Here is a 26,853-nt window from a genome sequence, read left to right on the forward strand (position 1 = left end):
TAGTCTCTCCCCATCTCTCTGTCTCTCTGTCGCTCCCCATCTCTCTCCCCACCCCTTCTCCTAGTCTCACTCTGTCTCTCGCTCCCCATCTCTCTCCCCACCCCTTCTCCTAGTCTCACTCTGTCTCTTGCTCCCCATCTCTCTCCCCACCCCTCCTCCTAGTCTCTATCTGTCTCCTCCCCCTTCTCCTAGTCTCACTCTGTCTCTCGCTCCCCATCTCTCTCCCCACCCCTCCTCCTAGTCTCTCTCTGTCGCTTGCTCCCCATCTCTCTCCCCACCCCTCCTCCTAGTCTCTATCTGTCTCTCGCTCCCCATTTCTCTCCCCACCCCTCCTCCTAGTATCTCTCTGTCTCTCGCTCCCCATCTCTCTCCCCACCCCCCTCCTTGTCTCTCAATTCAATTCAAGGGGCTTTATTGACATGGGAAACGTGTTAACATTGCCAAAGCAAGTGAGGTAGATAATATTCAAAAGTGAAATAAACAATAAATAACAGTAAAGATTACACATACAGAGGTTTCAAAAGAATAAAGACAATACAAATATCATATTATAAACATATATATATATATATATATATATAAATATATATATACAGTGTTGTAACGATGTGCAAATGGTGAAAGAACACAAGGGAAAATAAAGAAGCATAAATATGGGTTGTATTTACAGTGGTGTTTGTTCTTCACTGGTTGCCCTTTTCTTGTGGCAACAGGTCACAAATCTTGCTGCTGCGATTGCACACTGTGGTATTTCACCCAATAGATATGGGCGGTTATCAAAATGGGGTTTGTTTTCAAATTCTTTGTGGATCTGTGTAATCTGAGGGAAAAATGTGTCTCTAATATGGTCATACATTGGGCAGGAGGTTAGGAAGAGCAGCTCAGTTTCCACCTCATTTTGTGGGCAGTGATCACATAGCCTGTCTTCTCTTGAGAGCCATGTCTGCCTATGGCGGCCTTTCTCAATAGCAAGGCTATGCTCACTGAGTCTGTACATAGTCAAATATTTCCTTAAGTTTGGGTCAGTCACAGTGGTCAGGTATTCTGCCACTGTGTACTCTCTGTTTAGGGCCAAATAGCATTCTAGTTCACTCTGTTTTTTTGTTAATTCTTTCCAATGTGTCTAGTAATTATATTTTTGTTTTCTCATGATTTGCTTGGGTCTAATTGTGCTGCTGTCATGGGGCTCTGTAGGGTGTGTTTGTGACCAGAGCCCCAGGACCAGCTTGCTTAGGGAACTCTTCTCCGGTTCATCTCTCGTAGGTGATGGTTTTGTTATGGAAGGTTTGGGAATCACTTCCTTTTAGGTGGTTGTAGAATTTAGCGTCTCTTTTCTGGATGTTGATAGATAGCTGGTATCAGACTAATTCTGCTCTGCATTATTTGGTATTTTACATGGTACATGGAGGATGTTTTTGCAGAATTCTGCATGAAGAATCTCAATTTGGTGTTTGTCCCATTTTGTGAATTCTTGGTTGTTGAGCGGACCCCAGACCTCACAACCTAAAGGGCAATGGGCTCTATGACTGATTCAAGTATTTTTAGCCTGATCCTAATTGGTATGTTGAATTTTATGTTCCTTTTGATGGCATAGATCGTTCAGATCGTTCACAGCTTTGTGGAAGTTACCTGTGGCGCTGATGTTTAGACCAAGGTATGTATAGTTTTTTGTGTGCACGAGGGCAACGGTGTCTAGATGGAATTTATATTTGTGGTCCTCGCGACTGGGCCTTTTTTGGAACACCATTATTTTGGTCTTACTGAGATTTACTGTCAGGGCCCAGGTCTGGAAGAATCTGTGAAGAATATCTAGGTGCTGCTGTAGGCACTCTCTCTCTGTCTCTCTCTCCCCACCCCTCCGCCTAGTCTCACTCTGTCTCTCGCTCCCCATCTCTCTCCCCACCCCTCCTCCTAGTCTCACTCTGTCTCTCGCTCCCCATCTCTCTCCCCACCCCTCCTCCTAGTCTCTCTCTGTCTCTCGCTCCCCATCTCTCTCCCCACCCCTCCGCCTAGTCTCACTCTGTCTCTCGCTCCCTATCTCTCTCCCCACCCCTCCTCCTTGTCTCACTCTGTCTCTCACTCCCTATCTCTCTCCCCACCCCTCCTCCTTGTCTCACTCTGTCTCTCACTCCCCATCTCTCTCCCCACCCCTCCTCCTAGTCTCACTCTGTCTCTCGCTCCCCATCTCTCTCCCCACCCCTCCTCCTAGTCTCTCTCTGTCTCTCGCTCCCCATCTCTCTCCCCACCCCTCCGCCTAGTCTCACTCTGTCTCTCGCTCCCTATCTCTCTCCCCACCCCTCCTCCTTGTCTCACTCTGTCTCTCACTCCCCATCTCTCTCCCCGCCCCTCCTCCTAGTCTCACTCTGTCTCTCGCTCCCCATCTCTCTCCCCACCCCTCCTCCTAGTCTCTCTCTGTCTCTCGCTCCCCATCTCTCTCCCCACCCCTCCTCCTAGTCTCACTCTGTCTCTCGCTCCCCATCTCTCTCCCCACCCCTCCTCCTAGTCTCTCTCTGTCTCTCTCTCCCCATCTCTCTCCCCACCCCTCCTCCTAGTCTCTCTCTGTCTCTCGCTCCCCATCTCTCTCCCCACCCCTCCTCCTAGTCTCTCTCTGTCTCTCGCTCCCCATCTCTCTCCCCACCCCTCCTCCTAGTCTCACTCTGTCTCTCGCTCCCCATCTCTCTCCCCACCCCTCCTCCTAGTCTCACTCTGTCTCTCGCTCCCCATCTCTCTCCCCACCCCTCCTCCTAGTCTCACTCTGTCTCTCGCTCCCCATCTCTCTCCCCACCCCTCCTCCTAGTCTCTCTCTGTCTCTCGCTCCCCATCTCTCTCCCCACCCCTTCTCCTAGTCTCTCTCTGTCTCTCGCTCCCCATCTCTCTCCCCACCCCTTCTCCTAGTCTCACTCTGTCTCTCGCTCCCCATCTCTCTCCCCACCCCTTCTCCTAGTCTCTCTCGGTCTCTCTCTCCCCACCCCTCCTCCTAGTCTCTCTCTGTCTCTCGCTCCCCATCTCTCTCCCCACCCCTCCTCCTAGTCTCTCTCTGTCTCTAGCTCCCCATCTCTATCCCCACCCCTCCTCCTAGTCTCACTCTGTCTCTCGCTCCCCATCTCTCTCCCCACCCCTCCTCCTAGTATCTCTCTGTCTCTCGCTCCCCATCTCTCTCCCCACCCCTCCTCCTAGTCTCACTCTGTCTCTCGTTCCCTCCCATCTCTCTCCCCACCCCTTCTCCTAGTCTCACTCTCTCTCTCGCTCCCCATCTCTCTCCCCACCCCTCCTCCTAGTCTCACTCTGTCTCTCGCTCCCCATCTCTCTCCCCACCCCTCCTCCTAGTCTCTCTCTGTCTCTCGCTCCCCATCTCTCTCCCCACCCCTCCTCCTAGTCTCTCTCTCTGTCTCTCGCTCCCCATCTCTCTCCCCACCCCTCCTCCTAGTCTCACTCTGTCTCTCACTCCCCATCTCTCTCCCCACCCCTTCTCCTAGTCTCACTCTGTCTCTCGCTCCCTATCTCTCTCCCCACCCCTTCTCCTAGTCTCACTCTGTCTCTCTCTCCCCATCTCTCCCCCCACCCCCTCCTCCTAGCCTCACTCTGTCTCTCGCTCCCCATCTCTCTCCCCACCCCTCCTCCTAGTCTCTCTCTGTCTCTCGCTCCCCATCTCTCTCCCCACCCCTCCTTCTAGCCTCACTCTGTCTCTCGCTCCCCACCCCCCCAGCCTCACTCTGTCTCTCTCATCTCTCTCCCCACCCCTCCTCCTAGTCTCTCTCTGTCTCTCGCTCCCCATCTCTCTCCCCACCCCTCCTCCTAGTCTCTCTCTGTCTCTCGCTCCCCATCTCTCTCCCCACCCCTCCTCCTAGTCTCACTCTGTCTCTCGCTCCCCATCTCTCTCCCCACCCCTTCTCCTAGTCTCACTCTGTCTCTCGCTCCCCATCTCTCTCCCCACCCCTTCCCAGTCTCTCTCTCCTCCCCATCTCTCTCCTCACCCCTCCTCCTAGCCTCACTCTGTCTCTCGCTCCCCACCTCTCTCCCCACCCCTCCTCCTAGTATCTCTCTGTCTCTCGCTCCCCATCTCTCTCCCCACCCCTTCTCCTAGTCTCACTCTGTCTCTCGCTCCCTATCTCTCTCCCCACCCCTTCTCCTAGTCTCTCTCTGTCTCTCGCTCCCCATCTCTCTCCCCACCCCTCCTCCTAGTCTCACTCTGTCTCTCGCTCCCCATCTCTCTCCCCACCCCTTCTCCTAGTCTCTCTCTGTCTCTCGCTCCCCATCTCTCTCCCCACCCCTTCTCCTTGTCTCACTCTGTCTCTCGCTCCCCATCTCTCTCCCCACCCCTCCTCCTAGTCTCACTCTGTCTCTCGCTCCCCATCTCTCTCCCCACCCCTTCTCCTAGTCTCTCTCTGTCTCTCGCTCCCCATCTCTCTCCCCACCCCTTCTCCTAGTCTCACTCTGTCTCTCGCTCCCCATCTCTCTCCCCACCCCTCCTCCTAGTCTCTCTCTGTCTCTCGCTCCCCATCACTCTCCCCACCCCTTCTCCTAGTCTCACTCTGTCTCTCGCTCCCCATCTCTCTCCCCACCCCTTCTCCTAGTCTCTCTCTCTCTCTCTCGCTCCCCATCTCTCTCCCCACCCCTTCTCCTAGTCTCACTCTGTCTCTCGTCCCCCATCTCTCTCCCCACCCCTTCTCCTAGTCTCTCTCTCTCTCTCTCGCTCCCCATCTCTCTCCCCACCCCTTCTCCTAGTCTCACTCTGTCTCTCGTTCCCCATCTCTCTCCCCACCCCTTCTCCTAGTCTCTCTCTCTCTCTCTCGCTCCCCATCTCTCTCCCCACCCCTTCTCCTAGTCTCACTCTGTCTCTCGCTCCCCATCTCTCTCCCCACCCCTTCTCCTAGTCTCTCTCTCTCTCTCACTCCCCATCTCTCTCCCCACCCCTTCTCCTAGTCTCACTCTGTCTCTCGCTCCCCATCTCTCTCCCCACCCCTTCTCCTAGTCTCACTCTGTCTCTCGCTCCCCATCTCTCTCCCCACCCCTCCTCCTAGCCTCACTCTGTCTCTCGCTCCCCACCTCTCTCCCCACCCCTCCTCCTAGTATCTCTCTGTCTCTCGCTCCCCATCTCTCTCCCCACCCCTTCTCCTAGTCTCACTCTGTCTCTCGCTCCCTATCTCTCTCCCCACCCCTTCTCCTAGTCTCTCTCTGTCTCTCGCTCCCCATCTCTCTCCCCACCCCTCCTCCTAGTCTCACTCTGTCTCTCGCTCCCCATCTCTCTCCCCACCCCTTCTCCTAGTCTCTCTCTGTCTCTCGCTCCCCATCTCTCTCCCCACCCCTTCTCCTTGTCTCACTCTGTCTCTCGCTCCCCATCTCTCTCCCCACCCCTCCTCCTAGTCTCACTCTGTCTCTCGCTCCCCATCTCTCTCCCCACCCCTTCTCCTAGTCTCTCTCTGTCTCTCGCTCCCCATCTCTCTCCCCACCCCTTCTCCTAGTCTCACTCTGTCTCTCGCTCCCCATCTCTCTCCCCACCCCTCCTCCTAGTCTCTCTCTGTCTCTCGCTCCCCATCACTCTCCCCACCCCTTCTCCTAGTCTCACTCTGTCTCTCACTCCCCATCTCTCTCCCCACCCCTTCTCCTAGTCTCTCTCTCTCTCGCTCCCCATCTCTCTCCCCACCCCTTCTCCTAGTCTCACTCTGTCTCTCGTTCCCCATCTCCCCCGTTTGTCTCCCTATCTTCCTTCTTCTCTGTCTGTCTCTCCCTGTGTCTGTCTCCCTCTGTGTCTGTCGCCTGCGTGTCTGTCGCCCACTGTGTCTGTCGCCTGCGTGTCTGTCGCCCACTGTGTCTGTCTCCCTCTGTGTCTGTCACCCTCTGTGTCTGTCACCCTCTGTGTCTGTCTCTCCCTGTGTCTGTCTCCCTCTGTGTCTGTCGCCTGCGTGTCTGTCGCCCTCTGTGTCTGTCTCCCTCTGTGTCTGTCTCCCTCTGTGTCTGTCTCCCTCTGTGTCTGTCTCCCCCTGTGTGTCTGTCTCCCCCTGTGTGTCTGTCTCCCTCTGTGTGTCTGTCTCCCTCTGTGTGTCTGTCTCCCTCTGTGTGTCTGTCTCCCTCTGTGTGTCTGTCTCCCTATCTCCCTCCCCATTCCCGTCTCTCTCCCCCTCTCCCCCTACTCCCTCTGTCTCTGTCTGATTGACTGTTTTACTCTCCCTCTGTCTGACTGACTGTTTTACTCTCCCTCTGTCTCTGTCTGACTGACTGTTTTACTCTCCCTCTGTCTCTCTGTCTGACTGACTATTTTACTCTCCCTCTGTCTGACTGACTGTTTTACTCTCCCTCTGTCTCTCTGTCTGACTGACTGTTTTACTCTCCCCCTGTCTCTCTGTCTGACTGACTGTTTTACTCTCCCTCTGTCTCTCTGTCTGACTGACTGTTTTACTCTCCCCTCCACCTCTTTCTCTGTCCCTCCCTCCCTCCCTCCCTCCCTCCCTCCCTCCCTCCCTCCCTCCCTCCCTCCCTCCCTCCCTCCCTCCCTCCCTCCCTCCCTCCCTCCCTCCCTCCCACTCACTTTTCTTTTTTCATCTGCCAACCTATCACAGAGGAGGAGGGGTGCTTTACATCATGGGAGGTGCACCCCCGGTTGATCTGACTGCACCTCAGTAGATACACCTCGACTACTGTGTCAGAACGCCAGAGGTACTGTGGGTTTCTATCCAGGGTAGATGGGTAGATAGACAATATGCCTTTTTAGGGCTCGAAACAGAGAAAGGCAGGTAAGATACAGAATTTGAAGATGAAACTGAAAAAAAACATATGGGCTGATTGAGTTTCAAGTAGTTTGAAAACTGTATGTTCCTAGAAATTCCTTGAATTTGTGTTGTTCATCTGATCGCCAATACATCTATATAGAATGCTGAATGATTACAAACCAAACATTGAGCCTGAACATCACAATTAGACCACGATGGGTCATTTAATGAAAACATTGACAAATGTCAGCCCAGTAATATATATTGGCACCGCTTGCAAAGCCACATGGGATAGTTTGGAATAGTTCTCGTGCAGAGAAAAGCCTGGCTTGTTTGTCATACTCTGGCTACAGAGCCCCTCCGTAGAATGGCAGTCACCTCTGTTGCTATGCCAAATCTTTTTAGCCCATTCTTTCAAAGTTAATCTAAAACAAGGATCCTGTCAAATCCCCCGTGGACAAGATGTCAACATCGATCAAAACACAACCTACGACTGAAGTCATTGTTGGAAGGGCTTTTTGTTTATTTTTTCCTCATTGAAGACAATTACTTTCAAAGACATCGAGAGTCGGAAACTTGGCACAGTACCACTCGTAAACGGACTGAAGATGAAAGGATTGGGTGTCCAAGTAGATCTTTGTTCAGTGGAGTCATCACACGTCTGATGTCTCTTCTCCCAAACTCTGTTGTGATTGGGTTTTTTACAACAAGGGCAGAGCCATAGAAACCGACATTGATCCATAGCAGCATTTCATTGTAACAATATCAAATGTTAACCCTTTTATGTTGCAGATTCTGAGGTGGTGAGTGCTCTCTGAGGTGGTGAGTGCTCTCTGAGGTGGTGAGTGCTCTCTGAGGTGGTGAGTGCTCTCTGAGGTGGTCAATGCTCTCTGAGGTGGTCAATGCTCTCTGAGGTGGTGAATGCTTTCTGAGGTGGTCAATGCTCTCTGAGGTGGTGAGTGCTCTCTGAGGTGGTCAATGCTCTCTGAGGTGGTGAATGCTCTCTGAGGTGGTGAGTGCTCTCTGAGGTGGTGTGCTCTCTGAATGCTCTCTCTGAGGTGGTCAATGCTCTCTGAGGTGGTGAATGCTCTCTGAGGTGGTCAATGCTCTCTGAGGTGGTGAATGCTCTCTGAGGTGGTGAATGCTCTCGGAGGTGGTGAGTGCTCTCGGAGGTGGTGAATGCTCTCTGAGGTGGTCAATGCTCTCTGAGGTGGTCAATGCTCTCTGAGGTGGTCAATGCTCTCTGAGGTGGTGAATGCTCTCGGAGGTGGTGAGTGCTCTCGGAGGTGGTGAATGGAGGTGGTCAATGCTCTCTGAGGTGGTCAATGCTCTCTGAGGTGGTCAATGCTCTCTGAGGTGGTGAGTGCTCTCTGAGGTGGTGAGTGCTCTCTGAGGTGGTCAATGCTCTCTGAGGTGGTCAATGCTCTCTGAGATGGTCAATGCTCTCTGAGGTGGTCAGTGCCCTCTGGTTGTTGAAGATCTTCACTACTACTATTATAGTCTAAGTTAGCCATTGAGCCACAAAGGGGCAGTTAAAGAACCGCATGTGACTCCAAAGCCACACGTTGCAGACCCCTGAATAGACCCTGTCCAGAAACAACCCCTATTGCCTACCCCCTAGACACTTGTGGAGATCTGAAATGATCTGATAGGATTACGCAATACAGTGATAGCTCAACCTTTCCCTCTGATAGGCTATAGGGGGAATTTTCAGCATTTTGTTTAAAACGAATCATCTCTAGGGAGTCAAGGCCAGGGATTGATTCTGGACAAGCCCCCATTGTCATCCTCCAATCCCTTGTGGTACAAAAGGAAACAGACTGGAATGGACTGGTCTTGTGCCCCCTACTGGCCAACCAACACATTTCCCAGAGTTCAACCGGGTTTCCCTGTCTGTTGCTCCCCTATCCACTAACCATCTGTTACTAAGCTGTTGTAACACTAGTTATAACACTAGCAGTTTGTACAGTAAGCTAAAACATTAGTGCTCTGACGTTTAATATATGGACAAGGTTACACAGCTAGTTGGATGGCTTGTTGAATCTCATCTATAGGCCTATGACACTACAATAAATATCTAGTGTTGATCAAACATTTCTTGGTATGTCAGGCTAGTCGTGTCTGTTTGGAAGGACTTACTCGTCGTCCGGCGTCAGCTGCACTGGTTCGTTGGTGAACTGGGTGTCAAAGTTCTCTAGGCCGTAGTCGTCTGTGATCTGGGGCTTGAAAGGCGGGGCCATCTGTTTCTTCTCCAGCTGCACGGGGAGACAAGCACAACAACACTGTCATTAGGGGAGGCACGGTAGCCTAGTGGTTAGAGCATTGGGCTAGTAACCGGAAGGTTGCAAGTTCAAATCCCTGAGCTGACAAGGTACAAATCTGTCGTTCTGCCCCTGAACAGGCAGTTAACCCACTGTTCCTAGGCTGTCAGTGAAAATAAGAATTTGTTCTTAACTGACTTGCCTAGTAAAATTAAATTAGTGCACAAAGTAGCAAAACATTTTTCAACGGAAGACTAAAACATGGGACAAGGTCAGGTCGTCCCCTCCTCCATGTTTCATAGCTCTGTATGTCTGTCTACTGGCTATGTTGAATATACGTATGCCGGCAGGAAAAACATTTCAACGGTCATCATCATAATCAACCACATATGAATGAGTTTTTCTCCAGAAAGTGGTTGACCTGTGTAACAAGATGCCTCCCGCCTCACCTTGTTTGAGGAAGACAACACAGAGAAAAGCAGGGGAGGGACAATAGGACAGGTGAAGGAAGGTTGAGACAGATTTCCAAAACCATTTTTTTTTGTAAATTTATCATTTCTTGTATTTTCCTTATGAGAACACGGATATTGTGAGACTAAAATGGATTGATGTGTAGTTTCTTTAGCAAAGTGTGTATTTTTCTTTTTTGTTCTCCACAAAGCTCGCACTTTGCTTTTCAATTATAGTTTTCTTAGTGCGTGTGAGCACATGCACGTGTGCATTTCTTGGTTCTTGATTTCCCTGCTGGCTCTCAGGCAACTGCTATGGATCATTACTGCTATTGGTTCAAAGCACTTGTGGGCAGAGCTTCAAACAGCATAGAACACCTCTTTCTCTCTCCCTCCCCCCTCTCCCACGGTCCTACCCTCCCTTCTATCTCTCTGATGTAGGCTGGCTCTCTGGCTGACTGGCTGGCGGTCTGCAGGAGCCCTGTGAGGTATTAATGAAGCGTGTAGAAGTCAGAGGGCCAGACATCGGCTCTGATCTCTCCTACTCAGAGAGGAAGTGGCCCTGGGGCCTTGGCTCCGCTTTCTCCTACTCAGAGAGGAAGTGGCCCTGGGGCCTCGGCTCTGATCTCTCCTACTCAGAGAGGAAGTGGCCCAGGGCCTTGGCTCCGCTTTCTCCTACTCAGAGAGGAAGTGGCCCTGGGGCCTTGGCTCTGATCTCTCCTACTCAGAGAGGAAGTGGCCCAGGGCCTTGGCTCCGCTTTCTCCTACTCAGAGAGGAAGTGGCCCTGGGGCCTCGGCTCTGATCTCTCCTACTCAGAGAGGAGGTGGCCCTGGGGCCTTGGCTCTGATCTCTCCTACTCAGAGAGGAAGTGGTCCTGGGGCCTTGGCTCTCTCTCCTACTCAGAGAGGAAGTGGCCCTGGGGCCTCGGCTCTGATCTCTCCTACTCAGAAAGGAAGTGGCCCTGGGGCCTTGGCTCTGATCTCTCTTACTCAGAGAGTAAGTGGCCCAGTGTCTGACGTGTGTGTGTGTGTGTGTGTGTGTGAGAGAGAGAGAGAGAGAGAGAGAGAGAGAGAGAGAGAGAGAGAGAGAGAGACCGAGACCGAGACCGAGAGACAGGGCACAAAGACACAGAGAGAGAGACAGACAGACAGACATAGAGTGAGAGAGAGAGAGTGAGAGGGAGACAGAGGCAGAGACAGAGGCAGAACAGAGACAGAGAGAGACAGAGAGAGAGAGTGAGAGAGACAGAGAGAGTGAGAGAGACAGAGAGAGTGAGTGAGAGAGACAGAGAGAGTGAGAGAGACAGAGAGAGTGAGAGAGAGACAGAGAGAGAGTCAGAGCTAGAGAGAGAGAGAGAGAGACTCTTAAACTGACTCTTTAGGTCAGTTTACTTAATGCTCTGCTCTTGGGACAAGTGTAGTCGATTATGCCATTACTGACATTGACCCCTCCTCCATTAGTGCATTCACTGTCAGACCACAGACACCATTGTCAGATCACAGTCAGATCAAAACATGTTTCTGAAGAAATTAACCGGCAGTATTCATAAAAAAAAACAGCCCAATAAACTCTACAACATAAACCAGTCGTACAGATGGGCTCCAAACAGTGCAGAGAGATTCATTGAAACATTGAACTCTGTACAGTTTTTCAACAACTCACGGTACCAAAACAATAAAGATGGTGTCAATTCGGCTACACAAAACATCAACTGCATATTCCAAAAAGCTGCATCGAAAGCACATTTGAGAAAACCAATGAAATGCAACATCAGAAACAAAAACCAAAATGTTTCTGACAAATGGTTTGATAACGAGTGTAAAAAAATTAGAAAACACCTAAGACAAATGAATCCTACAGACGAAGAACCATATATGTGACATTTTAAAAAAAGAGATATACATGAAAAATCATTATTGGACACCATTTTTCTATAGTGAACCGGTTTCACAAGCTTTCCACGCGCTAATTAACAATACTTTTAAATTTAAAGCTAAACGTAAAACAAAACTAAAATAATGGAAAGACAGGCAAAGGAAGATCTTACAGGATGCGGGAAAACCCTATACACATCGTAAGGGTCAAGAAAACACTGGGAAAAGCTGTCCAAAAGAGGTATGTGGAAGAACCATATAAAACAATCAAGCTAGCTAGCTATGGAGTACAGTAACTAACATGTATGTTCTGTGTTGTCTAATTTGTAACTATAGAGAAAACATATTAGCTAAAGTTCGTTGGCTACTAACTCATACATTATCGTTACAAATGTTATTGCTAGATTATAGAAGAAACATAGCTAGCTACTTTTTCTCCGTCCACCGGATGATTCGACATGGCTACAGTAGCTGGCAAGTTACACTGTATCCTGCAGGGAAGAGCGTGTTCCACGACGTGCAGAAAGGATTGTGGAAAGTTGACTGATGAACGCAAGCTGCATCTGTTCAACAGTTTCTATACTGTCCCATACGAGAAACAACAAGCGTTGATTCTCCCCGGCTTAGAATAGGTTAGAAATAAGACAAAACGCCTATTATTATAATAGCTATATTGAACACTTGCATAGTTTAACTTTGACAGTAATGATACGTACATTATCGTTAACTCTAAAAGTGCTGTGTTACACAATGGTGCAATACAAACTCATTCTGTGTATAGATTGGGAGTGTGTGAAAGATGGAGGTCCTGATCAAGCAATATCCTGAATGTGCTACAGTATATTAAATTCTGAATTCATCATTGTCAATTTTTATTGCAGCATGAGGTGAAACGGAGACGTAAACCTGAGGATACAAAGGAGAACAAACGACGGAAACAAACCTTCAAATACCATGTACAGCAAGCAGGCCAGAGATTGAATGTGTGCAAGGTTACTTTCATGTCTGTGTTCCAGCTAACCAACAGCCGTCTTCAGGCAAGTGAAAATATGAATTAATGTCTATATGAATATCAATTACAAACATATTGTATTCTCTGTACTACTTTTGAATAACCTGCTAATTGAAATGTAATTGTTTTGGTTATTCAGGAAAAGTTGGCTGAGGCAGGTGAGGTTGCAGGGTCTCCAGACCAGGCTACTGAGGCCAGGTCTCCTTTAGAAGATGGAAGAGGGAAGCATAGCAATAGGTAATGCGCTATGGATTCCAGCCTGGATTATTTCACTATAGCAGTGCTCTAAACAATCTTCTAAACATTAACATAGAGTATCGAATGGATGAATAGCGAATTCTGAAAGTGCTGTCCAACTACCACCTGAGCATTGAGGACTGAGTGCCGATTACCTTCCCCCTCCCACCGGACAGCACTGGCCTAAATCTCACCGCCCTACAGGACCCCCGGCCACAAACGGCATTGGCGTGACCGGGATTTGTACCCCGGTTATAGCGACACAGTTGCACTCTAAGGCAGGTCCCTAGACCATTGAGAGAATACAAGTTTAACAACACCTTGTTGTCTCCTTACAGGCCACATCGGATACATGCTACAGTGAAAGAGAGCATCAAGGAGCACATTCTATCTTTCCCAAGAACCCAGAACCACTACTCTCGGATGAAGGGAGATGTACACAGAGAATACCTCAGCCCTGATCTGAATTTGTTGCGAATGTACCGACTCTACAAAGAGAAGAATTCTGGGTTTATAGGGACATTTTCAAACAGCAGAGTCTCAATTTCGGCCAACCCAGGAGTGACACCTGTGGCAAATGTGTCGCATTCTTCACTAAGATGTCAGCAGCAACATCTGAAGAGGAGAAGAGGAAGATTGCAGTTGAAAGTGAGTTGCACCATCGAAAAGCCGAAAAGGCCTACACACAGCTTCAAAGTGACACTGAGTGGGCTATAGCCAATGCTGACTGCCATGTCATTTCTGTGGATCTACAGGGGGTGATGTACACCCCTAATCTGACCCACTCCAATGTCTACTACCAGCGGCAGCTGTCAAATTTTGACTTTTGCATCCAGGAACTTGGAAAAGAAGATCCTGCAGACATGTGTGTTTGGCATGAGGGGATTCCACACCGAGGGTCCATTGAGGTGGCAAGCTGCATAATGAAGTGGGTGAAGACAAAATACACGCCACTCACCAAACCAGAGGTGCGCAAGTTGATCATATTCAGTGACAGATGCTGTGGGCAGAAAAATAATGCCGACGATGCTCGTCTCTATGGGTTACTTTAAATTCTACCTTTATTTTACTAGGCAAGTCAGTTAAGAACAAATTCTTATTTTCAATGACGGCCTAGGAACAGTGGGTTAACTGCCTGTTCAGGGGCAGAACGACAGATTGTACCTTGTCAGCTCGGGGATTCGAACTTGCACCCTTTCAGTTACTAGTCCAACACTCTAACCACTAGGCTACACTACCACCCAAGTTGAACAGAAGTTCATGGTCTCTGGTCATTCCTTTCTTCGTTGTGATCGATCTTTTGCCAGAAGAGGCGCAAGGTGTCAGTCCTTCATACACCTGATGATGTTTCAAAGATGATACTTGAAGCACAACCAGCAAAACCATTCAAGGTGATGAGGATGCAATAGGAAGACTTTAGGCACCTCCCAGATTCTGTCCTCAAGCGACCAGCTGGACTACAGATCACCTCAGTGAGGTGGTTAAAAGTCACAGGTATTGCACAGAGAATAGTTTACTAACATCCCATCAACATGCAACATGTTGTTCTAACAATAAAATATCCTAATGCTTGACTGTGAAAGTTGTTTATTGATGTCAGGAACTTAAAATGTTTCTGTTCTAATTTCAGTTGAGGATCCTTGGAATCTGTACGCCAGACAGAGCCTCAGTCTATTTGAGGGATGGAAATCGTGGCTGATCTCCAAACCAAAACAAGGAGCTACACCTCAACCTCCCTATTTTGCAAGCCACTACCCTAGAGCATATGAGAGTCCTCTGCCCATCAAAAAACAAACAAGTACCAAGATCTGATGACCTGCTCAACTACTTGCCAGCTGCTGCATGCTCTTTTTATGAATCACTGCAGAGTGAATAATTTGTTGTTAAACCAAGCTACATAATTAACCGTTTGTTCTGTGAGTTTATGATCCCCTGAACAGTATGTTGAATCTGAATACATTTCAGAAGACATGTCACCCTTATTGTAGGAAATTAAATGTATAGTAGGTGTTTTCTATGTGAATCAATTTGTGTATGATTTGAACCAGCACAATATATTGAATTAATTTAATTTTAAGATGTTGTTCCTTGTGTAGAAAATGTTATGTACAATGTGTTCTGTTGAAAACTTAATTGCTGATCATAGTGTTAAACACAAAGAGAATGGTTTTCTGAACGTTTTGTAATATTGACCTTAGGGACCTGCATATTGGCACATCACATTGATCCATATTTGATATTTACAAGTTGTGCTTGTTTTGAATGAATTAATTTAATTGTATTCTATTTTTGTAGTTCTATGGTATGTTCACATTGAGGGCTTCATTTTAAATGAGATTGTCACGACTTCTGCCGAAGTCGTTGCCTCTCCTTGTTCGGGCGGTGCTCGGCGTTCGACGTCACCGGTCTTCTAGCCATCATTGATCCTTTTTTCATTTTCCATTGGTTTTGTCTTGTCTTCCCACACACCTGTTTTCAATCCCATTCATTACCTGTTGTGTATTTAACCCTCTGTTTCCCTCATGTCTTTGTCAGAGATTGTTTTATTGTCAGTGTAGTATGATGTTGTATAGGTGCGCATCGGGTCCTCGTACCCATGTTTGTTTATGTACATTTAGTGTTATGGAGCCTACTCCGTGAACTTTATTAAAATACATTTTACACTCTATTTGACTCTCCTGCGCCTGACTTCCCTGCCACCTATTTCACCTATGCATGACAGAATCTCTGACCACCTCCAGGGGGTCCCTGTCAGCCCGTGACAGCGCCACGGTAACAGAGTTGGACAGATGCCCTTCCAGCCTCTTCTTGAACACGGCCAGGAAACCACGCTCGCTGTTGCTATGGTCACTGAGGATCACATTGGCACCCGCAGCGACGGAGTCCAGGACCTCGTGATGGGACATCTCACCTGTGATGTAGAGGTCTGCTTTCACTCCATTCAATACTGAGCCTCCGGACCCAGCACACACTGCCACAGTGCTTACAATGGACTCTAAAGTTTGCTGGGCTCCGAGGGCCAGTCGAAGTTGATTCAAACCCAGGTGTGATTTCATTCGCTGGATGGCTGCCGCCACAGTTACGGGCTCGTCCAAAACACTTTGTCGCCCTTGGCCGTAGCCTGGGAGCGGACGCTTTTTTACTTGAAGGATACTGAGAGACTGGCTGGGAGTGGCGTGTTGTAACAGAGTTTGAACACTGGGGGTCAGCCCGGAGTCTGGACAGTTGGTTTCGGCACGCTGAGGAAACCTGGGAGGCAGCCCACGTCCACCTTCAGCGTGCCATAAGGCGCCAGAAAATTGGCGCAGACCGTCGCCGCAGTGAGGCCCCAGTGTTCGCACCAGGGGACACGGTCTGGCTCTCGACCCGAAACCTGCCCCTTCGCCTGCTCTGCCGGAAGCTGGGTCCGCGGTTTGTGGGACCGTTTAAAGTCCTGAGGAGAGTGAACGAGGTTTGTTATAGGTTACAACTACCCACTCATTACCGTATTAACCCCTCATTCCATGTGTCTCTCCTCAGGCCGATGGTGGCTGGCCCGCTCCAGGAGGCTGAAGTGCGTGATGTTCCTCCGCCTCCTCTAGACATCGAGGGGGTTCTGGCGTACTCTGTTCGATCCAAAATGTCACATATACTGTTCTTCCACAAACTGAAATCATCACTGGATAAATAATGTTCTTCCACATTCTAAAAATTTAAATCGCAATAAAAAAAAGTATTATTTGAAATAACAAAAAAATATAAATTGTTGTTGGAAGATATGGGTATGGTGAATTATTTGTCAACCATAAAACACCTATTATGGTACACACAATTAATAATATAAAAATAACTGATTATCTTAAAATGGAAAAATTGTCAAATATATGGTTCTTCGTCTGTAGGATTCAAATGTCAAACAAGAAACATAAGCAGCAAAACAACCCAGAGCTACAATATGAATACTTTGAAACTCTGAAACAGTATAAACAAACACTGAAATGCAAGAAATTGAATTATACCAACAAGACACTTGATGAAATTGAAAACGCAAGGCTTGTGGTCTAGACAACATCAGAAATGAAATGCTGAAAAACAGCACACCTGAGTTGCAAAATGCTGTGCTTAAATTGTTCAACATGGTTTTAACTTCTGGCTACTTCCCTGATGTCTGGAACCAGGGGCTCATCTCCCCTATGCACAAAAATGGAGACAAATCAGACCCCAATAATTACAGGGGAATTTGCGTAAACAGTAACTTGGGAAAGGTTTTCTGTAGCATTTTGAATTCAAGAATTCAAACCTTTCTTCAAGAAAAAAATGTAATAAGTAAATGTCAAATTGTCTTTCTCCCGAACCATCGCACTACTGACCACATATACACTTTACACACACTAATTAATAAACACCATCGCACTACTGACCATATATAAACCTTACACACACTAATTAATAAACACCATCGCACTACTGACCATATATACACATTTCGCTACACTCGCATTAACATCTGCTAACCATGTGTATGTGACAAATGTGACAAATAAAATTTGATTTGATTTGATTTGACTAGTGACCATATATACACCTTACACACACTAATTAATAAACACCACCTCACTGCTGACCATATATACACCTTACACACACTAATTAATAAACACCACCTCACTGCTGACTATATATACACCTTACACAAACTAATTAATAAACACCACCTCACTGCTGACCTTATATACACCTTACACACACTAATTAATAAACACCACCTCACTAGTGACCATATATACACCTTACACACACTAATTAATAAACACCACCTCACGACTGACCATATATACACCTTACACACACTAATTAATAAACACCATCTCACTACTGACCATATATACACCTTACACACACTAATTAATAAACAACACTTCACTACTGACCATATATACACCTTACACACACTAATTAATAAACACCATCTCACTACTGACCATATATACACCTTACACACACTAATTAATAAACACCACCTCACTACTGACCATATACACACCTTACACACACTAATTAATAAACACCATCTCACTACTGACCATATATACACCTTACACACACTAATTAATAAACACGTCCACCAAAAAAAAAGAATGCAAAATCTTTGCTTGCTTTATTGACTTTAAAAAAGCATTTGATTCTATTTGGCACGAAGGGCTATTCTACAAAATTCTCCAAAGTGGGCTTTGTGGTAAGGTGTATGACTTAATAAAATGTATGTACACAGAAAACAAGTGTGCAATAAAAATCACAAACCAAAGAACAGAATTCTTTCCACAATGTTGAGGTGTGAGACAAGGCTGCAGTTTGAGTCCAAATCTTTTGAAGATTTATATCAACATATTATCAGACATGTTGGACCATTCTCCAGCCCCAGGACTCACACTATTTTACACAGAGGTGAAATACCTGCTATATGCTGATGACTTGGTACTTCTATCACCAACCAAAGAAGGTCTTCAACAGAACATTCATATTCTAGAGCAATATTGCCATAATTGGGCCCTGGCCAAATACGTATTTTCCTGCCATAGCCTGAGGGACACTAAATAACATCTGCATAGTAACCAGAAAATTACATATTATTACTATTATTGGTATTACTATTATTATTGTAGTTTATCATTACAAATAGTAGTGGTAATGGTGGTAATGGTAATGATGACAGTTTAGTGATGATAATAGTAGTAGTAGTAATGATGATGGTAGTTGTAGTAGTCAATCACCACCTTCCGGAGACACCTGAAACCCCACCTCTTCAAGGAATACCTAGGATAGGATAAGTAATCCTTCTCACCCCCCCCCTTAATGATTTAGATGCACTATTGTAAAGTGGCTGTTCCACTGGATGTCAGAAGGTGAATTCACCAATTTGTAAGTCGCTCTGGATAAGAGCGTCTGCTAAATGACTTAAATGTAAATGTAAATGTAAATGTTGTAGTACTGATATAAAGGAGAAGATGACGGTTATTTAGTTATAAGTTAGTTATAGTTTCATTTTCCATATTTAGATTTCATATTTATTACATTTCTACTATTGACTGTTACCATTTTATTGTTATTATTTTTGTATTTAATTTTATATTATTATTTACTACCATTTTATATTGTTATTTGCTATCGCTTATAATTTTGTTACAATGTATATTGCATACATTGTTGCTTTGGCAATATTGACACAATGTTTGTCATGCCAATAAAGCAGCTTGAATTTGAATTTGAATTTGAGAGAGACGGAGAGAGAGACGGAGAGAGAGAAAGAGAGAGACGGAGAGAGAGAGATGGAGAGGGAGAAAGAGATAGAGACGGAGAGAGAGAAAGAGAGAGAGACGGAGAGAGAGAGAGAGATGGAGAGGGAGAAAGAGAGAGAGACGGAGAGAGAGAAAGAGAGAGAGATGGAGAGAGAGAGAGAGATGGAGAGGGAGAAAGAGAGAGAGACAGAGAGAGAGAAAGAGAGAGACGGAGGGAGATGGAGAGAGAGAAAGAGAGAAAGAGGCGGAGAGAGAGACAGAGAGAGACAGAGAGGGAGAAAGAGAGAGACGGAGAGAGAGAAAGAGAAAGATGAGAGAGAGAGAGAGAGAGAGAGAAAGAGAGAGAGAGAGACGGAGAGAGAGACAGAGAGAGACAGAGAGAAAGAGAGAGACGGAGAGGGAGAGAGAGAGAGAGAAAGAGAGAGAGAGACAGAGAGAGACGGTGAGAGAGAGAGAGACGGAGAGAGAGATGGAGAGAGAGATGGAGAGAGACGAGAGAGAGAGAGAGAGAGAGAGAGAGAGTGTGAGAGAGACGGAGAGAGAGAGAGAGAGAGACAGAGAGAGAAGCCAGCAGAACAGCCCACCTCAGCACCTGACAAAAGTCTCGACTGCACAGCAGAACAGTCCACACCAGACCCTGACCATAGAGTCGACATCACAGCAGAACAGACAAATGAAGAACCACAAGCCCAGCGGCTCTCACCCCCTCTGAGCACCCCCCCTGTCAGCCACCCTGATAGCCCTTCTGACAACCCCCTCACACCCACTGAGGACAAACACAAGACACAGATTGTACTACTTATGGACTCGAATGGGAAATATATAGAAGGAAAAAAACTTTTTCCCAAACACAGTGTGTCTAAACTCTGGTGTCCAAACACCCAGCGCGCCCTCAACCTTCTGTCTGAGGACCAACTAGGTTCACCCAGCCACATAATAATACACACAGGCACAAACGACCTGAGAGCATAGCAGGAAAGGGTGGCCACAGCACTGAAGGGAGTCATTGAAAAGGCTTTCCCCAACGCACAAGTGGTTATCTCCACCCTGCTACCACGAAAAGACTTCCACCCTGCCACAATACAGCGGGTAAACGCAAGTATTTCCCATGACTGTGCATCAAAACCAAATGTTTTCCTGGCCCACCACTCCACCCTGGACTTGAACAGCCTCTATGACCAGGTCCACCTCTATAAGGCAGCAGTGCCCACCTTTGCCCGGACTCTAAAGGACATCGCTCTCAAACGTATCCCCAACACTTCACACAGGAGCAACAGATCAATAGACACCCCACCCAGACCAGCGAGTCACCCTCCCAGACCTGCAGGACCCCCCCTCTGGACCTACACATAGAGGACCCACGCCAAGAGGAATTACATCCAGACCACAGTACACCCAGACACATCCACACCCCCACCCCAACCAATCAACACGACCCCACATCAGCCATGCCCACACCCCATTTAGGCCCCCTCAGATCAGACCTATGCCACTCCTGCCCACCCCATGCACCCCACACCCGCAAAGAGGGCCTCAACATGGAAGTCACACATACGCCCAGGTAGTGAGCGGGCAAAAAGTCCCAACCCCCACTCTCACACTCGCCCAAGCCAATGGCATGTACCAGATGCTCAGCAGGCTCTGCTCACACTTACTGGCCTGAGGCCAAACCACGACCAACAACATTGGACACTCTATGGAACAAAAAGCATTCACTATATCATCCTGGAATATCCAAGGCCTGAGGTCATCTGCCTTTGGCCTAAAGAGCAGAAACCGGTAATACAGACATGTCATCCTGCAAGAAACGTGGTATAGAGGAGACTGACCCACTGGTTGCCCTCTAGGTTACAGAGAGCTGGTAGTCCCATCCACCAAACTACCAGGTGTGAAACAGGGAAGGGACTCAGGGGCTATGCTAATTTGGTATAGAGCAGACCGAACTCACTCCATTAAATTAATCAAAACAGGAACATTCTACATTTGGCTAGAAATTCAAAAGGAAATTATCCTAACAGAGAAAAATGTCCTCCTGTGTGCTACCTATATCCCCCCACTAAAATCCCCATATTTTAATGAAGACAGCTTCTCCATCCTGGAGGGGGAAATCAATCATTTCCAGGCCCAGGGACATGTACTAGTCTGTGGCGACCTAAATGCCAGAACCGGACAAGAACCTGACACCCTCAGCACACAGGGGGACAAACACCTGCCTGGAGGTGACAGCATTCCCTCCCACATATGCCCCCCTAGGCACAACTATGACAACATAACCAACAAAAACGGGTCACAACTCCTGCAGCTCTGTCGCACACTGGGTATGTACATAGTCAACGGTAGACTTCGAGGGGACTCCTATGGTAGGTACACCTATAGCTCATCTCTTGGCAGTAGTACTGTAGACTACTTTATCACTGACCTCAACCCAGAGTCTCTCAGAGCGTTCACAGTCAGCCCACTGACACCCCTATCAGACCACAGCAAAATCACAGTCTACTTAAACAGAGCAATACTCAATCATGAGGCATCAAAGCCAAAGGAACTGAGTATCATTAAGAAATGCTATAAAAAGCCACATCCCTGGTGGCGTGTTGGCCTTAAAAGGACTCTCCAAGCCTGCATAACAGACTCATAAAATGGAGTCAGGCCAGGCAAATCACCCCCCTCCAGCTTTAAGAGGAAAAGGTGCTTGTCTAAGCCCAAACAGTCCACTCTCCTCATCAATATGTAGGCTGTTTCGACCCAGCTAGAACCATCTCTGTACAACAATCTCTGGGCTGCTTGGAGCCGGAAAGTCGTGATCCTAGAGGAAATGTCCACCAGGCCTTGCCCACCCTCGTGCAGTGGCAGGTACAGGGCTGCAGCTATAATCCAGTGTTGTCCAGACCAGAAGAAATTGACAAGGGTCCTCTGAAGCTCTTGTATCAGATCCTTTGGTGGCTGCAAAATCATTAGTTTGTGCCACAGGGTAGAGGCAGCAAGATTATTAGCTACCAGGACCCTTCCCCTATAAGACAGCTGGGGCAGCACCCATTTCCACCTTGACAGTCTGGCACACACTTTCTCCGCTACACCCTCCCAGTTATTTTTCTGAAAGACATCGGAGCCTAGAAAAAAAACCAAAGTCTTCATCCCATCTCTGCCCCACTGAAGCCCCCCTGGTAACCGTGGAGCGGACCCCATCTGAAGCTGACCTGCCCACAGAGCTTCACTCTTTCCCCAATTGACTCTAGCTGAGGAGGCCCCCTCATACACCTTTAAAGTGTTTGAGAGAACCTTAACATCCTCACCCCCTGTAATAAAAACTATCTGCATACGCAGACAGTGCTATCGTGGGACCCTTCATTACACCTGGCACAGAGAAACCAGTAAGCTTCGCTCTTAAAAAACAAAGCATTGGTTCAATCGCCAGACTATATAACTGCCCTGAAATTGGGCATCCCTGCCTGATGCCCCTTTGGACAGGGATGGGGCAACTTAAACCACCCCCCACCTTCACCATACACGAGGCTGCAGCATACAGTAAATTCACCCAAGACAGAAAAACATCCCCAAACCCAAAGGCTTTCATTGTTTTAAACAAGTACTGGTGGTCCACACGATCAAAAGCCTTCTCCTGATCCAAAGAAAGTAAACCCACATTTACATCAGACAGTTTACAAATGTCTAAACCATCTCTCATCAGAAACAAGTTGTCAACAATAGAGCAATCAGGTACACAGTAGGAATGGTCCTTGTGGATCAACAATCCCAGATTCTCTTTCAACCTGTTTGAGAGACATTTAAAAACAACTTTGTATTCAGCGCACAGCAAAGCAACAGGTCTCCAATTTTTTATGAGAGCCAAATCCCCCTTTTTTGGCAACAGTGAAAGCACCGCATGTTGACAGGATACAGGGAGAGAATCGTCATGAAAAGATTCACACACCACTTCATAAAAATCCTCCCCAATAGACCCCCAAAAATGCTTAACAGGGGCTCGGCCTGTTGAGAGCTGCATAACTGCTGTGGACAGCTCTTGCAGTGTAATGTCAGCGTCCAATGCGACTCTCTGCTCAGGTCCCAATTGAGGAAGACCGTGTAACAACTGTTCAGTACACAGAGAGTCACAATCCTCCACCTTATAGAGGGTCGAGTAGAAATCCACTGCATTTTGACGCATTTCAATGTCATCCGTGGTCACCTTCCCATTAGGGAGACGAAGGCAGACCATCTGTTTACATTGCAAAGTCGATTGTCCTAGTTTTTTTTTTAAGCGCTAGGAGCATCCATATCCTTGAGGGAAGAGAAAAGAGACTTAATCAAGGCACCCTTCACTCTTTCATGCAGAAACGACCTCAGTTCATGTCTCTTGTCCTGTAAGTTCATGACAAGTCCAGGGTCGTTCTGAGTGAGCAGCTTCAATTCAATAGAGTTGGTGTCCTGTTCAAGGGCCTTGATAGTCTCTTTAACTTCAATTTGAGACAGAGCAGTATACTGTTGTCAAAATACTCGTATTTGGGCCTTCCCAACCTCCCACCATTGTCTCAAGGACTCAAAATTCCATTTTATAACCCTCCCTTTTTCCCAAAACAACAAAAACCTGTCACAAAACATGACAATGTTGATGACATGACAATGACATGTAACAATTTAACATTAAAATCCCAGTAAGGTGATGACCTTTGTGGACAGGACAAGTGAATATCAACAGTAACAATATGATGATCAGAGAAACCCACAGGAGTAATGGCACACTTTCCAACCCTACTACAGTATTGCTCAGATACATACAACCTGTCTAACCTTGCTGCACTGACACGACCTTCATGAACTTTTAGCCATGTGTACTGTCTAACTTTTGCATTCCTTACTCTCCACACATCAGAAAGCTCAAACTCAGTTAATAGGCCAGACAGGCAAGTGGCTGACCGCAGGTGAGGTTCTTCAGCGGTGTGATCAACAGTAAAATCCACTGTACAGTTCCAGTCCCTCCCTAAAACCATACACCCCTCTTGATCACACTGTCTTAAGGTTTCCTTTATTTGATCAAATACAGCAATGCGCTCTGTACCCTCATTAGGAGCATAAACATTAAAAAACAAATTAAAAAACATAACATCTACCTTGACCAATAAAACCAGACCCTTGACAATCTCTGTTGTAGATACCACAGATAACACATCCCTTTCAACAATCCCCACTTGCACCTCATCACTCGTACCAGGCATCTCCTCCACTACCTGGGAGACTAGCCCCACCTGAACATCATTACTCATAGTGGGCATCTCCTCCACTAACTGGGAGCCTAGCTACACATGAACCCCAGCACTCGTAGTGGGCATCTCCTCCACTACCTGGGAGCCTAGCTCCACATGAAAACCCTCCTGTACCTCATTACTCGTAGTGGGCATCTCCTCCACTACCTGGGAGCCTAGCTCCACATGAACCCCCTCCTTTAACCCAGCATTCATACTGGGCACCTCCTCCACTACCTCGGAGCCTAGCTCCACATGAACCCCCTCCTTTAACCCAGCACTCGTACTGGGCACCTGCTCACCAGTCTGAGGAACTGGCTCTTCAGATACATCCTTACCTTCTACAACAATACTTTTCTGTAGCATAACATTTCCCTCTAATACAAGTTGCAACTCCGTGCCCTCAACACGGATAACTTGTTCCTCAGCAACAGATGCTTGTGGCTGCTCTACCGCTGTCGGTCCACCTCTCCCTACGTCAGCGGGCCCAGGCGTTACGAGGACCACCTGCGCCCCTCCCTCAGCTTTCTCCCTTTTTGGGCAAGCCTGTCGCTTATGACCAACATCCCCACTCTCAAAACACTATTGACTACCCGTACTAGCATAAGCCATATACATTCTATTGTCATACTTGATTTTAAACGATAACTCTAAAGTCTGCTCCGGTGAGTCCAAAAACATAAACACCTGTCGCCGAAATGACATTACCTGTTTCAACGCCGGGTGTTTTGCGGGACAACCTTAATTGAACGAACTTCCCAAAGGACAACCATGCTCAACCATACGATCAACAAGACACGAACTTCCCAAAGCGCAATAACGATCAACAAGACACTCTTCTTTAAGAAGTACACCATGCTCAACCATACGATCAACAAGACACTCTTCTTTAAGAAGTACGCCATGCTCAACCATACGATCAACAAGACACTCTTCTTTAAGAAGACACTCTTCTTTAAGAACGCCATGCTCAACCATACGATCAACCAGACACTCTTCAGTACACCATGCTCAACCATACGATCTACAAGACACTCTTCTTTAAGAAGTACACCATGCTCAACCATACGATCTACAAGGCACTCTTCTTTAAGAAGTACACCATGCTCAACCATACGATCTACAAGACACTCTTCTTTAAGAAGTACGCCATGCTCAACCATACGATCTACAAGACACTCTTCTTTAAGAAGTACACCATGCTCAACCATACGATCTACAAGGCACTCTTCTTTAAGAAGTACACCATGATCTCAACCATCAACCATACGATCTACAAGACACTCTTCTTTAAGAAGTACACCATGCTCAACCATACGATCTACAAGGCACTCTTCTTTAAGAAGTACACCATGCTCAACCATCCGATCTACAAGGCACTCTTCTTTAAGAAGTACACCATGCTCAACCATCCGATCTACAAGGCACTCTTCTTTAAGAAATACACCATGCTCAACCATACGATCTACAAGACTCTCTTCTTTAAGAAGTACACCATGCTCAACCATCCGATCTACAAGACACTCTTCTTTAAGAAATACCACCAGCGCTGTATTCATCCGGGATGCATAAGCAACATTCTCATATCCCACCTTCTCTGCTACGGCGACCAGAAACCCCTCCACCGTGACAGTAGCTGCAGTAACACACCGTTCCCAAGTGACAGGGAAGGCATCCCCATTCGGGCTGCCATCCCCGCCAAAATCAGGGTAATTTCGATACGAAAAGCAAAAAAATTAATTCTACCACAACAAAAATAATAACCTTAATCATGCACAGAAGAAAATCAGAAAAAGCCACCAAGAAATAGCAAACCGAAAGAAAGTTGTGAATATCTAACTCTCCACAACACATGCACTCCTTCACTCAAACTATTCCCAGCATGCACCAAACACTCCCAATATGCAGAGAGAGAGAGAGAGACGGAGAGAGAGAGACAGTGAGAGAGACGGAGAGAGAGAGAAAGAGAGGGAGAGAGAGAAAGAGAGACGGAGAGAGAAAGAGAGAGACGTAGAGAGAGAGAGAGAGATGGAGAGAGAGAGAGAGAGAGAGATGGAGAGAGAAAGAGAAAGACAAATAGAGAATGTGCATGTGTGTGATACAGAGGCAGGGAGGACTCCAGAGGGACAAGGAGATGATGATGTGGTTCATCGCCACGGCAGCCAGGATGATGGTGGAAACGCAGATGCTGATGTGGCTGGACTAATTAGTAATCAACAGCATGGGGCAAAGGGATCTTTAAAACAGCGGGTACTGAACTGTAAGACCAGAGATGGGTAGTGCTAGTAGGTATAGCATTTATATCTTTATGTCTGCATTCTGAACCACTCTCTGGTGCTACACTCTAGAACAGTCTGCATTCTGAACCCCTCTCTCTGGTGCTACACTCTAGAACAGTCTGCATTCTGAACCCCTCTCTCTGGTGCTACACTCTAGAACAGTCTGCATTCTGAACCACTCTCTCTGGTGCTACACTCTAGAACAGTCTGCATTCTGAACCCCTCTGTGGTACTACACTCTAGAACAGTCTGCATTCTGAACCACTCTGTGGTACTACACTCTATAACAGTCTGCATTCTGAACCACTCTCTGGTGCTACACTCTAGAACAGTCTGCATTCTGAACCCCTCTGTGGTACTACACTCTAGAACAGTCTGCATTCTGAACCACTCTGTGGTACTACACTCTATAACAGTCTGCATTCTGAACCACTCTCTGGTGCTACACTCTAGAACAGTCTGCATTCTGAACCACTCTCTGGTGCTACACTCTCGAACAGTCTGCATGCTGAACCATTCTC

At 47.2% G+C, this 26,853-nt stretch overlaps 2 protein-coding genes across 3 annotated transcripts in view; both read right to left on the reverse strand.

The window, feature by feature from the left end:
• The window catches only part of LOC135503925 (protein kinase C zeta type-like), a 188,774-nt gene that overhangs the window by 8,059 nt on the left and 153,862 nt on the right, over nucleotides 1-26,853 (reverse strand). For both annotated transcript variants that reach the window (XM_064922114.1, XM_064922113.1), the window contains one exon: nucleotides 8,847-8,962. In XM_064922114.1, the coding sequence (XP_064778186.1) occupies nucleotides 8,847-8,962 (116 nt within the window). The remainder of the gene's footprint in view (nucleotides 1-8,846; nucleotides 8,963-26,853) is intronic.
• On the reverse strand, nucleotides 15,247-24,385 carry LOC135503800 (NIF3-like protein 1). The gene is made up of 2 exons (XM_064921936.1): nucleotides 24,356-24,385; nucleotides 15,247-15,780 (listed from the first exon to the last, which is right to left on the reverse strand). Exons 1-2 carry the CDS (start codon nucleotides 24,383-24,385, stop codon nucleotides 15,247-15,249), a joined length of 564 nt encoding a protein of 187 aa, XP_064778008.1.

Source organism: Oncorhynchus masou, chromosome 18 (genome assembly GCF_036934945.1).
Source record: "Oncorhynchus masou masou isolate Uvic2021 chromosome 18, UVic_Omas_1.1, whole genome shotgun sequence".
In the NCBI taxonomy this organism is placed as follows: domain Eukaryota; kingdom Metazoa; phylum Chordata; class Actinopteri; order Salmoniformes; family Salmonidae; genus Oncorhynchus; species Oncorhynchus masou.